This window comes from Tursiops truncatus, chromosome 2 (assembly GCF_011762595.2).
Source record: "Tursiops truncatus isolate mTurTru1 chromosome 2, mTurTru1.mat.Y, whole genome shotgun sequence".
NCBI lineage: Eukaryota > Metazoa > Chordata > Mammalia > Artiodactyla > Delphinidae > Tursiops > Tursiops truncatus.
In genome coordinates, this window is record NC_047035.1 from 119,187,447 (window position 1) to 119,201,226 (window position 13,780).

The following is a 13,780-nucleotide window of genomic DNA, read 5'->3' on the forward strand; positions in this document are numbered from 1 at the left end:
TGTTTCTTTATTTTAATAACCTTACTGAAGTATAATTTATCTATGTTAGGTGTACAGGCTGATGGAGTTTAGAAACTTGCAGGAGGGAAACTTGCACCACCTGGAAGTTTCCCTCATGCCCCTTTGCATGAAATTTTTAAGAATTTCATATATATGGAATCATACTGTATTTGTATGTCTTCTTTCATTTAGCATCATCTTTTTGAGACTCATTTATTTTGTGGAGTGTTTTCACATCTCATTCCTTCTTTATTCCTTAATAGTATGCAGTAAGTATGGATATGTCACAGTTTGGTTTTCCATTCACCAGTTGACAGATCTTTGGTTGATATCCAGTTCATGGCTGTTATGAATAATGCTTGCTCTGAGTATTCACATCCAAGTCCTACATGTAGACATGTTTTCATTTCTTTTGGGTAAATATGTGGGATTGGGATTGCTGAGCTGTTTAGTTAAGTGTATATTCAACTTGATAACATACTGCCCTACTGTCCTCCAGGTGGCTGCCCCATTCTGTGTTCCCATTAGCAGTACCTGACTATTGCAGTTGCTCCACATCCTTCCTGACACTTGGTACACTTGGACACTTGCTGGTGTTTTTAACTTTAGCCATTGTGGTGGGTGTGGTTCATTTTGATTTTAAGTTGCATTTCCCTGATAATTAATAACGTTGAGTATCTTTTCATGGACTTGTTGGCCATCTGTATATCTTTGGAGAAATGACTATTCAAGTCCTTCACCCACTTTTAAATTGAATTGTTTATTCTCTTATTATTGAGTTGTAAGAGTTCTTTATATTTTCTGAATACAAGCCTTTTGTCAGATATAGGTTTTGCAAATATTTTTCCAAGAAGAACTTTTAAATCTTGATAAAGTTCTTTTATCATTTTAATCTGTTACAGATTGTGCTTTTTGTGTTCTGTGTAGGAAATCTTTGCTTAACCCAATGTCACAAATATTTTCTTCCCTGTTTTCTTCCAGAAGCTTAATTGTTTTAATTCTTACTCATTTATATATTTTAAGTTAATTTTTATGTATTATGTGAAGTAAGGGTTGAAGTTCATTTTTTCCCATACAGATAACCAGATGTAGTATCACTTTTTGAAAAGACTATCTTTTCCCCATTGAATTTCTTGGTACCCTTGTTGAACATCAGTTGACATTATTACATGCTTAACATTACCCCATGGCTTGTTGATTCTTCCTTCGTCTTTCTTCTCTCTGTTTTATTTTGGATAGTTTCTATTGCACTGTCATCAAGTTCACCAATCTTTCCTTCTGCAATATCTCATCTGCTATTAATCCCATCTAGTGTATTTTCATCATAGACATTGTAGTTTTATCCCTAGGTTATTTTTTTATTATTTATTTATTTTTTTGCGATACACGGGCCTCTCACTGCTGTGGCCTCTCCCGTTGCGGAGCACAGTCTCCGGATGCGCAGGCTCAGCGGCCATGGCTCACGGGCCCAGCCGCTCCGCGGCATGTGGGATCTTCCCGGACCGGGGCACGAACCCGTGTCCCCTGTATTGGCAGGTGGACTCTCAACCACTGTGCCACCAGGGAAGCCCCCTAGGTTATTTTTTTTTTTTTTATTTTTCCCTAGGTTATTTTTAATTGAAGTATAGTTGATTTACAATGTTATGTTAGTTTCAGGTATACAGCAGAGTGATTCAGTTATATATTCTTTTTCGGATTCTTTTCTATTATAGGTTATTACAAGATATTGAATATAGTTCCCTGTGCTATACAGTAGGTCCTCGTTGTTAATTTTATAATAGTAGTGTGTATATGTTAATTCCAGACTCCTAATTTAGCCCTCCCCATCCCCTTCCCCCTTTGTAACCATAAATTTGCTTACCATAAGTTTGCTTTCTATGTCTGTGAGTCTGTTTCTATTTCATAGGTAAGTTCATTTGTGTCAGTTTCTTCAATTCCACATATAAATGATATCATATGATATTTGTCTTTCTCTGCCTGACTTACTTCAGTTAGTATGATAATCTCTAGGTCCAAACATGTTGCTGCAAATGGCAGTGTTTCATTCTTTTTTATGGCTGAGTAATATTCCATTGTATATATGTACCACCTCTTCTTTAACCATTCATCTGTCGACAGGCATTTAGGTTGCTTCCATGTCTTGGCTATTGTAAATAGTGCTGCAGTGAACATTGAGGTGCATGTATCTTTTCAAATTAGAGTTTTCGTCTTTTCTGGATATATGCCCAGGAAGGGGATTGCTGGATCATATGGTAACTCTATTTTTAGTCTTTGAAGGAACCTGCATACTGTTCCCCAATTTACATTCCCATCAGCAATGCAAGAGGGTTCCCTTTTCTCCACACCCTCTCCAGCATTTATTGTTTGTAGACTTTTTGTCAATGGCCATTCTGACTGGTGTGAGGTGATACCTCATTGTAGTTTTGATTTGCCTTGCTCTAATAATTAGCAATATTGAGCATCTTTTCACATGCCTGTTGGCCATCTGTATGTCTTCTTTGGAGAAATGTCTTATTTAGGTCTTCTGCCCATTCTTTTGCTTGTGTTGGGGTTTTTTTGTTTTTAAATATTGAGCTGTGTAAACTGTTTGTATATTTTGGAAATTAATCTTTTGTTGGTTGTGTCATTTGCAAATATTTTCTCCCATTCTGTAAGTTGTCTTTTCATTTTGTTTCTGGTTTCCTTTGCTGTGTAAAAGCTTTTAAGTTTAATTAGGTTCCATTTGTTTATTTTTGCTTTTGTTTCCATTACTCTAGGAGATGGAGCTAAAAAAATATTGCGTGATTTATGTCAAAGAATGTTCTGCCTGTGTTTTCCTCTATCTCTAGAAGTTTTGATTGGGATCTTTGTCTCACATCTTCCATATCTCTATTTAACATGTTCAGTCTTTCTTCTAGCTTCTCAAACGTGGGGAAACAGTTACAGTAACTTTTAAAACCCTTGTCTACTAATTTTATTATTTGTCATTTCTGAGTCTGTTTCTGTTTAGTGATTTTTCTCCTTAGAATGAGTTGTATTTTCTTCTTTGCATGCCTGATAATTTTTATTGCATGCCCGATATTATGAGTTTTACCTTTCTGGGTGCTAGATTTTTGTGTGTGTTCGTGTACATATATTCTTAAAGCTTTGCTCTGGAATGTAGTTTAATTACTCAGAAACAGTTTGATACTTTTGAAGTTCATTTTTAAGCTTTTTTAGGTAGCATGAGAGCAGGCTTTAGTCTAGGGATAATGTCAGTAACCTTTTTCCAAGTACCAGTCTACCATACTCCATGACGTGTGAGGTTTTCCACTCTGGCCGGTGGGACTAGACACGATTGTGTGAGCAGAGGGATGGTTCTTTCCCCATTCTTGGATAGCTTTCTTACACACAAGCCTGATAGTACTCATCTGGAGACTTGGGAACCCTCTGATGTTTCTGCAGCCCTCCATACAGCTCTCTTCTCTCCAGTACTGTGCGCTGTGAACTCCACCTTGCCTTGGGATTCCCAGCTGTCTTATCAGTTCATGGGAGAGCTCCACCTGGGTTCCCCCTGCCTGCACCGTGGCCTGGAAAGTGTCTAGGCAGTAAGCTTGGGCAGGGGTGGGCCTTACCTCGTTTGTTTTCCACCTCTCAGGGATCACTGCCCAGTGTAGCCTGATGTCCAATATCTGAAAGTCATTGTTTCCTGTATTTTGTTCAGTTTTTCAGTTGTTTCAGATGGCTGTAAATCCAGTCCCTCCTAGTCCATCTTCATTGGAAGTAGAAATCCCAGCCTAGTTTTTAAAAGTTTTAATGAAATAATTTTAGCACACTGGCAAGTGTAAAGTATAGTAAATTGATTACCTGGGTAACCGCTGCTAAAGTATATAATTTTGTCAAATTTCTGCTGCGCTTTTTAAAACACAAAGTAAAACATTACAGATATGGTTCAAATCCTTTCTTGTCTCCATGATCCCATTCTTTTCTTGCCCTTCACAGGAGTAACCATGTTCTGTATTTGATAATTATCATTCTTGTGTGGATTTTTAAGTTTTACTACATATGTGTGTATCTCTAAATGATATCTATTAATAGTATTATCGTGAAGATTTAAACAAATATCATGTTGTACATATCATTCTTCAATTTTCTTTCTTTTCTTATTCAGCATTGAAAAAATATTTGTCCATATGATCCACGTAGCTTTAGATAGAATGTACATTCCACAAGGACAGGAATATTTGTTCACTAGCATATCCCAAACATTTAGAACAGTGCCTGGCACGTTGTAGGCACTTAATTAATATTTGTTGAATGAACGAATTCACTTTAAGTGATGTATAGTATTTGATCGTACGAATATGCTACAGTTTATTTATCTGTTCTCTTGTCAATAGATGTTTAGGTTGTTGGGGTTTTTTTGCTAATATGACTAGTGCTGCAGTGGATGTTCTTGTTTGTGTCTCCTTGTGCACATGTTGAAGAATCTAAGAAATGCTGGGTCACTGGGTCTTAGGGCAAAAACTTCTTCAACTTATCTGTATGTTGCTGAATTGTTCTCCATGGCAATAGTTCCAATTTATACTCCCACCAGCAGTGTAAGAGAATTCTCATTTCTCCATATCCTCACCAACATTTGCTATTATCAGATTTTAGTTTTTGCCAAGCGTATGTATGTGACATTATGTTTTGCTTTACCATTTAAAAAAAAAAACATTTCATTTTTCCCAATAGAAATTCAATGTCTTCTTTTCGTCCTGGGAGAGGGCATGACAGTCGGAGGAGTGTGTTTTACACCAATGAAGAGTGGGAGCTTTTAGAGCCAAGCCCTAAGGACCTGGAGGAGTCCATGGTGCAGGAAGAAAGGAAGAAGCAGATCCCTGAAGGAAACAAAGGTATGGATGTGGTTCCTGCTGTCTTTCATTCTCTCCGCTGCCCTCTGTTAACCACTGGTGATGTGGGAGACCCTTTGGTAGCAGGTATCACTGGGAGCATGAGACCCAACGGGAGTTGTGTTCTCTTTGTGGGAAATAAAACCTAAAGGCTTGAAAATGAGATGTCACAAGAAATAAATAACTGTCCAATCCTGTGGTTCTGCAACTTTTTCAGGAGATAGAAGATCTGGAAGTCATGGTGCTCTTTACAGAAATACTGATTTAAAAAAAACTAAAACTTTTTACTTATAGAAATTTGTTAGTGCACACACAAGTAGAAGCTGTAGTGTCACATTCCACAGTTTTGAACTTATGGCCTCTCTTTTTTCCTCTGTATCTCCTCTGGGCTCCTGCCCCTCCTGGCACCCACCACCTGCTGGGTTATTTTAAAGGAAGTTCTAGGTATTAATCCTTTGCATCTGCAAACATTTTAGTATGTATCTCCAAGAGATGACTCTTCAAAAGAACCACAGCTTCATCGTTATACCTAAACACTTACAGTAAATCCTTCTTGTCTACTTCCCCAGTTGTTCCATAAATGTCTGCTTGCAGTTGGCACGAGCAAATGAGGGGCTAACAGGCCCCCAAGTGTGTTTAGTTGTGTGTCTTCTTGGGTCTCTTTCAGTCTGAACAGCTCTCTGTTTGTTTTTTGTCTTCCGTTTCCCTTGCCACGCCTGTTGAAGAAACAGGGTCTACCTGTCAAGGAATTGCCCACATTCTGGATTTTGTTAATTCTATTTTTGCGGGGTCACAGAATATGCTTCTCCATCCCTGTATTTCCTATACACTTGTCGCTAGAGTAGAGGCCTGCCCAGATTCAGGGTTGACTTTTAATTATGACAGGAATATTTTGGGGTGGGGTGGGGGCTAGGGATGCTGTGTATTTCTTGTTGCATCACATCTGGAACCACATCGTATCTGGTTTTCCCTCTTTTTGTGATATTAAGGTCAGTCAGGATTTAGGGTGTCAGCCTGACCCGTTCATACATCTCTCCATTGGCATTTTGCCTAATGCGTTAAGCAGCCCTTCATGATCCTACATCCATTGATCCATTGAGGGAACATTGATGTTTTAAATGTAAAATAACAATAAATGATTTTGAAATTCTGCCTTATGCTTCATTCTGGCACGAGCTGGCAGGATGAGGAGGCAGGATTTTAGGAAGTCTTTACTGAGAGCACATATTTACTGAAGGTAATATGTTTTTCTGTCCCCTGGGAAAGGACCACATGACTTGCTTTGGTAGGGAGTTTACTTGTGATCCCCAGGATGGTAGCATGGAACCCTAAGGTCCAGTGTGACGTGGTGAAGATGTGGGTCACGTGCCTCGTGACCCAGCATGTGGCACAGCCAGCGGGGCACCCAGGAGAGGGGCTCATTGTCAACTGGGAAGGCCTTCTGAGGAACAGGGATTTGTGTTGGGGATTTGGCTTGTTGAAGGTAAACACTGTTGGCTCTGACTTCCCCATAAGACTCTAAGAATGAAATGGAAGGGTGAATGGTAGCAAGATTGGGAAGGAAGAATCAGTAAGGCTCAGTGGCTCGGGTGGGGCAAGAAACTCCCAGCACCCCTGGACAGCAGCTTCTTGTCTGGGAGCAGCTTCTCAGCCTCTGCCCAGCCCCTGATCCCTTTGAGAGGGAGCCTGTGTGGAAGACACGGAGGGACGAGGATGTCTCTGGATTTTTATCTTGATGATTCATGGATATTTCCTGTAATGGCTCCAAGAATCAGCCTGCTAGCTTCCTGTCCATGTCATTCATGGGAAGTAAGCTAATCTTCATACACACAGAAAAGTCCCCCAATCAGAAATGTGTAGCTCAATGGATTTTCACAAAGTGAGCATATCCATGTAGCCAGCACTTACTTGAAGAAACAGGACAGTACCAGGAGTCACAGCCTCCATCCCCAAACCCCTCCCAGTCACTACATCACCTGCCATCCCCGCCCCCGAAACCACTGTCCTGACTCCTAACATCATAGATTTGTTTTGCCTGTTTTCTAAAGTTATATAAATGGAATCTATATAGTATGTACTCTCCTCTTTATATTTTTAATATATATTTGAATCCATTTATTCTAAAATTTATTTGGATCCCTCAATATTTTTAAATACTCATTTTTAAGGAAGAGAATAAAATGTGTTTACAATTAAGAAAACATAAACTTGGTGTTTTTTTGGTTTGTTTTTTTAGTAAGGACAGATTAGCTAAAAATAAGCAGCTGGGGATCCCTAGTGTACCTCTTAAGGCCTACCCTCTAACTTTGTAGATGCAGGCCCTGTCCTTACTAAGGTGCCCGGCGGAAGGGACACCTTGTGTTCAGGTTGCTGTAGGAACTTGGAGCAACCATGTTCTTCCCTGGTCTGTGTCTCTGTTCTCTTTGGTCCTCAAAGTAACTGAAATAAGAAAATAGTGATATGAACACATGGCTTAGAACTGATCTTTTGGAAAATAAACTTAACATTACAAAAGAATCTTGAGAGAGTTTAGTATAGTTTTGTCATAAATTCCTCATTAGTACTAATGTATAGTCTGACTTTTTTTCATCTGTCTTAATGCAAAAATTGAGCAAATAGAGAAAGTTTTCTTTAAAAGTGATCACATGAAAGATCATCTTTGATTTTCAGCTTGGTTATTGTCAAGAATGAGGTAGGAGCAGAGAGTGACGCACGCAGAACTCCTTAGAGGATGATGGATGGAATGTTAATGTATTTTACTGGAATTTCCGAAAGGAAAATTTGACCTGAACTTAAACAAGTTTTGTTTTTATGTAGGAGTAACTGGCTCAGGATTTCCCTTTGATTTTGGACGTATTCCCTACAAAGGAAAACGCCCTTTGAAAGACATGATTGGATCGTATAAAAATCGCCACAGTAGTGGTGACCCTTCAGCCGAGGGGCCATCGGGCAGTGGTAGCACCAGCAAGTTGGCCTCCGAGATGCAGCTGCAGGTCCAGAACCAGCAGGAAGAGCTGGAAAGGTTAAGGAAAGACTTATCCAGTCAGAAGGTAATTCTTCTTCCTCACATTTCTATCTCACCTCACATCAGCAGGCCAGGGACCAGAGGAGCAAAACCCGGCTTGCACGTTTCTCTGACTCCATTATTTCCCAGAAGGTGCTTTTCCCCTAAGAGTTGTATGTTGCCACGGCCACTGACCTAGGCACTGCTGTTCTGCTTGGTCATTTTTTCATAGACATTTGAAGTTCCGACGAGAGTGAAGACCCCTCAGAGTGGGTCGGGGAGGGTGTTGTTTGCACTTTGCCCACGCCTGCCCTGACGTCAAATCTCTCTGAGCATAGCTTCAGCCCAAGGCCCATGAACAGTTGTTAAATGAGTTTCCACATCCTGTTAAAACAGCAGCTTCCTTTTGAGCTGATCACACCTAATTATACTTAATTCCTCAGCAGGTCAGTGAATTTAGACCTCAGATTTTTTAATACGGATGAACGTTTACTGGGAGCCATTGCTAATTGCAGTCTGCCTGTCCACTATTTCCTGTTTCCTATTATTGTTCTCTACAGACAGGCTTTATGGAATAAATATTTTTCCTTCTCTATTTTTGAGATCCTTCAAGAGGAAGTTGGTTATTAAAATATTTCCAGTAAAGTTTCTGCATTTGCTCAAATACCAATGGTTGCTCCATGCAGAGTTGCCATGATTTCTGCTTTTTCTCCTGCCCCTGCTCCCCACTCCATCCTCCCCTGGCTCCCAGGAGCTCGTGCGGCTCCTGCAGCAGACGGTGCGGTCCTCCCAGTACGACAAGTACTTCACGAGCAGCCGCCTCTGTGAGGGGGTCCCGCAGGACACGCTGGGGCTTCTGCACCAGAAGGACGACCAGATTCTGGGCCTCACTAGCCAGCTGGAGAGGTTCAACCAGGAGAAAGAGAGTCTTCAGCAGGAAGTGAGGACGCTGAAGAACAAGGTGGGCGAGCTCAGTGAGCAGCTGGGGATGCTGATGGAGACCATCCAGGCCAAGGACGAGGTCATCATGAAGCTCTCCCGGCAGCTCAGCGAGTGCGAGGGCAGCGCATCCTCTCCCACCTCCATGCCCAGCTCTCCTGTGGCCCTCCCCACAGCCAGGGACCAGCTGGAACTGGACCGACTGAAAGTAAGAGCAGGGCGTGGGCCCCTGTTATTGGGACGAGAAATCCAAAACCCACTAACAGCCTGTCTGTTGATGTCACTCTAGAGCTGCTAGCCTCAGTGAGCTAATTTGGCATGACAGCAGAGCAGCTGTGCCTTTTTTTAAAAAAACAAGTGTCACAGGACTTCCAGTCAGATAATTACTAGGTTTCTAAGAAGCTTCCTTGGAAAATGAAAGTCTCAGCCCGTCAGTGTCGCCATAGCTCAGAACAGTTTCAGATCTTTCCCCTCCCTTGCTTTCAGGCAGCTGAAACTTCTCTTTCTGTTTATACACCCTTAGAACTTCATTATTCCATGTAACCTACAGAGGCTGTTTCTCGCCCCCTCTGTGTGTGGATGCACACACCATCATTTGCATAGCCCGCCTCAGGACATAATGGAGGCCAGGTGAGGGAACACTGTTCCCAACAGCTAGTGTGGGGTCAGGTGGGAAAGCAGACCCTGGCTCCCAAGCACGCCGGGGAAGAGGGCCTGCCCAGAGTCAGTGCCCCCCATGCCTAAGGCAGGAGGGTCCTGAAACTCAGAAGGGAGGGCAGAGCTCTCTTCCCAGTGTCCCAGTGGCCCTGGGGATGGGAGGCTGGTTCCTAAATGGAGGTGACTGTCCCCATCATACCTGGGGTGGTGGCCAGCTGATGAGGTAGGAAGAGCGTTACTGGGGGCATGAGCAGTCTGACTCTGTGCCCGCGGAGAAGCGTGCTGGTCCCGAGGGGAGAGCTGAATGGCCTTGGGCCACTGTCAGTCAGGCCACAGCGAGGGTCCCAAAAGTTTTGCTGCCACCAGTTCTCAATTTGGAGAAGTTTCAGGTGGAGAAGTGTCTCCTAGGACATGAGGCATTGGGTGTAGCCCAGACCCCAGCTGACCCCACATAGTTCTGCAGCTGTCGGTTCCACCTGGCCACAAAGTCTTCCTCACCTGGCTACCCACGTTTTGCAAATAATGTGGCACTGAGGATGTTTTGCCCCCCAAATGCAGTTTATCCTTGAAGGGCAGAGGTTTGCCACTTTTGAGGTTGTTACTGAGCCTGCTTCCTGACTAGTAGTACCTGTCATGCAGTGTCAGTAGATTGCATGCCTGATGGACATGCCTGAGCCTTAAAGATAATTCCAAAATGGAAATTAAAACACTGGAGTAATGGCAGCTTTGTCGGAATATGTATGTGGTCTCCCATGGTGACAACTTCTCAGTGACAGCACCCAGTAGATACATGAGGCCAGAAGGATTTATTGGTGAGAAGGACCAAAAGGGCAAAAACACCACCAAAACCCTCAATCTCATTACTTTATAATTATATCTACTACAAAAATAGCCGTGTTTAAAAAAAAAAAAGGTCCTGGTTAGTGTTGCCTGTAAAAGTTGGTTTTGTTTATATATGCAACCTAGAGTGTACTGACCCTAAGTATACATCCCATCAGTGATACACGTTTTAAGACCACTTATTTAAGGTCAACTGAATTTTATATTTTGCGAGCACGTCTGTCTTTATAGTGTTTGGAGAATGACACCAGGGCGTTCGGTTTCCAGGTCCCAGTGCTCGGCAGTGGGGGACGCGTGGGGAGCATGTTTTCCCGGGGAGCCGAGCCAGGGTGTGGAGGGGAGTGTGTGGCTTTGTTGTTGTGGCTCCACACAGCTCCTTTTGGAGACGACTGATGGAGCTGATCACAACTAGACTTCTCGACCTTTTCTTTTTGCGGGGTAGCGGGTGACATTTTTTTTTTCTCCAACATTTTTCAGCTTAATTTATAAAGTCTGTGGCTCCAGAATTCCACAAGAGTGAGGTTAAGTGGTGGCATAGCTTATGGAGAGGCAGAAAGGTTGTCAGGGGACTTCCCTGTGACCTGTTCCTCTGAGTGAGTCCTGCCCGGCTTGGTGACCTCATGTTTTCTGACATTGCTCTGCCTGGGCCAGATATTGCCAGGGCATCCCCTGTGCCATGCAGGAGACAGTCACATTCGTGCCTCCTCTGCGGTGGCACTGGGAGAATTGGAGTGAAGAATCTCATTGTCCTTCACTTTTAGATACCGCATGGTTTCTATATTGATTTCTTCGTTTGACCCCAAATTTAAAATGTCTAGGTGGGGAAAAAAAAATTGTGTGTGTGTTTTGGTGGGGGGAAGGTATCTTTTTTGTTGTTGTTACTGTTACTGTTCAGTGTCTTGCTTTATAGTCAGTGTATGTGCCTGTAAAGATTTCTGCTTTTTAGAAACATTTCTGTTTTGGTCTCCTATGTGGTCACTTTCTGTTCCTGTAGTATTTTGAGGCAGGAGCACATATTGGTCTTAGGATTTTACCACCCTAGTGATTTAAATATTTTCCCCACACTTCCTTCCAGGCCTTTTCCATGTTTACATAATTCTTCCATTTCCTGGAGTAGGTAGACTTTTGTTTCATTCAGCCTTAGAACCCAGGTACTTTCTGTATTGCTATCGTTAATGATTCCAGATTGTCCATCTTTTGATTCTGTCATCATTTACTTAATCAGCCTCTGTCTTCTTTCCTGTGGTTTGTTATTTCATGAATATCTTCATGCGTGCAGCTTTTCCTTCTTGGGACTCTTTCATTCATTCAGTCAGTCAGCCATGTGCTGGGCTTTGTACTCCACACAAAGTATACAGTCTCTGTCCTTCTGGAGCTCAGAGTTTAGTTTATAAAGCACAAAAACAAAAAAGCAGAATCACAACTGTAACAAACATCAATGAGGAAGGGGATGTGTCCCAGTATGGGGTGGCGGTTTAGACTAAGCCTGGGCTCTGGAGTCAGACCTGGCTGGGTTCAAACCCAGCTTTGCCACTCATGACCTCTGACCTTGGGCAGGCTGGTTCACCTCTCTGCCTCAGTGTTCATCTGTGAAATGGCGCTTACCTCATAGGGTCTTGTAAGGGTTAAAAGAGGTATTCCATGTAAAGTCCTCACAGGGCACCCGGCACCTCATAGAGTCTTAACTTGCTGTGATCATCATTCTAGAGAAAGAATCCTTTTTTTTTTTAAATTTTTGAATTTTATTATATTTATTTTTTTATACAGCAGGTTCTTATTAGTCATCTGTTTTATACACATCAGTGTATACATGTCAGTCCCAATCACCCAGTTCATCACACCCCCCTCCCCAACTGCTTTCCCCCCTTGGTGTCCATACATTTGTTCTCTACATCTGTGTCTCAACTTCTGCCCTGCAAACCGGTTCATCTGTACCATTCTTCTAGGCTCCACATACATGCGTTAATACATGATATTTCTTTTTCTCTTTCTGACTTACTTCACTCTGTATGACAGTCTCTAGATCCGTCCATGTCTCAACAAATGACTCAATCTCGTTCCTTTTTATGGCTGAGTAATATTCCATAGTATAAATATGTGCCAACTTCTTTATCCATTTGTCTGTTGATGGGCATTTAGGTTGCTTCCATGACCTGGCTATTGTAAATAGTGCTGCAATGAACATTGAGGTGCACGTGTCTTTTTGAATTATGGTTTTCTCAGAGTATATGCCCAGTAGTGGGATTGCTGGGTCATACGGTAATTCTATTTTTAGTTTTTTAAGGAACCTCCATACTGTTCTCCATAGTGGCTCTATCAATTTACATTCCCACCAACAGTGCAAGAGGGTTCCCTTTTTAGAGAAAGAATCCTTGAGATACATTATCAGGACTTCCTTAGACTGTAATGCAAAGTTTGACTCAAAGACACGGAGGGCACACTGTGGTGTCCTGCTCCCTCGACCCACCTTGTGCTGCTCAGTCTCTGGCCGTCACAGCCCAGTGTATTCTTTTGTTGCCCTCTAGCTCATGTTCCTTCAATCAGCCTGCCTTTTAGTAACATGTTTGTTCATTGTTTCCAAATATGAGAGCTTCAAGACGCCAGGAGAAAGGAGAACATCATGATTCTGATCAGAAAAGGAAGTCTGTGGACCTCCTTTGGGGTTTGACAGCGCCCGTCTTCAGTGCTTGTCATGACGTGCGGTCTTGCTGAGACTGAGAAGGTGTGATGCGTATCAGAGCTCAGGTGGGCGTCAGGGGCCAAGCACCTGGGCCAAGAGCGCAGCAGGCCTGGCTCCCAGCCCGACACTTAGTAGTTGTGCAGCCTCCCTGTGGCTCAGCTCTTCACCTAGGAGGTGGAGATGACGAGAGTGGCTGCTGAAGAGTTGTGAGGTTTAAATGGGATCGAGAACCACAGGGCACCTGTAACCCGTAGCAAGTGCTCCGTAGGTGTCAGCGATTAAAGGGACTGTTGGAACATTTTCAGTTCTTCTGTATTTTCAGGGGAGATTGTGTACCGCCATGGTGGCTTCTAGTTTGGAGATTGGGGCATGTCTCTGGACACATCTCTGGGGAGGGGCCATGGTCTCTGTCCTGGGACAGCACAGGTGTCAGTGCCTTTCTTGACCACCCCTGGCCTTCTCTTGGAGCTGTTGTGAACAGTTTCTCCTGTGATTGAGGGATCAGAAATTCCTTGAAAACTTCAAACAGAGTAGGGGAAGAAGACATTTGTAAAAGACTGAATTTGGTAGGCAGCATTTAGAAATCACTGCCCCAGTTGTCTCAAAGGTTCCCTTTCGCTTGCCTTGCTCAGAGTGTCAAGGGCTGAAGGTCACGTGTGGCACCCGCTTCTGCCAGGGCTGAACTTTTAGTTGGACTTGGCAGAACGTGTCACCAGCTTGTGATGTTCTCTTAAAAACGGAAAGTAAATGTGGCAAAAGTTAACAATTGGCAAATTTAGGTGAAGGGTATATTGTGTTTATTGTACT

The 13,780-nt window shown here is 42.8% G+C and overlaps 1 protein-coding gene across 6 annotated transcripts in view; it reads left to right on the forward strand.

The window, feature by feature from the left end:
• Nucleotides 1–13,780, forward strand: part of TBC1D2B (TBC1 domain family member 2B) — an 87,497-nt gene that overhangs the window by 47,960 nt on the left and 25,757 nt on the right. For all 6 annotated transcript variants that reach the window (XM_019950534.3, XM_073801316.1, XM_019950518.3 and 3 more), the window contains exons 4-6: nucleotides 4,696–4,856; nucleotides 7,671–7,903; nucleotides 8,609–9,004. In XM_019950534.3, the coding sequence (XP_019806093.1) occupies nucleotides 4,696–4,856; nucleotides 7,671–7,903; nucleotides 8,609–9,004 (790 nt within the window). The remainder of the gene's footprint in view (nucleotides 1–4,695; nucleotides 4,857–7,670; nucleotides 7,904–8,608; nucleotides 9,005–13,780) is intronic.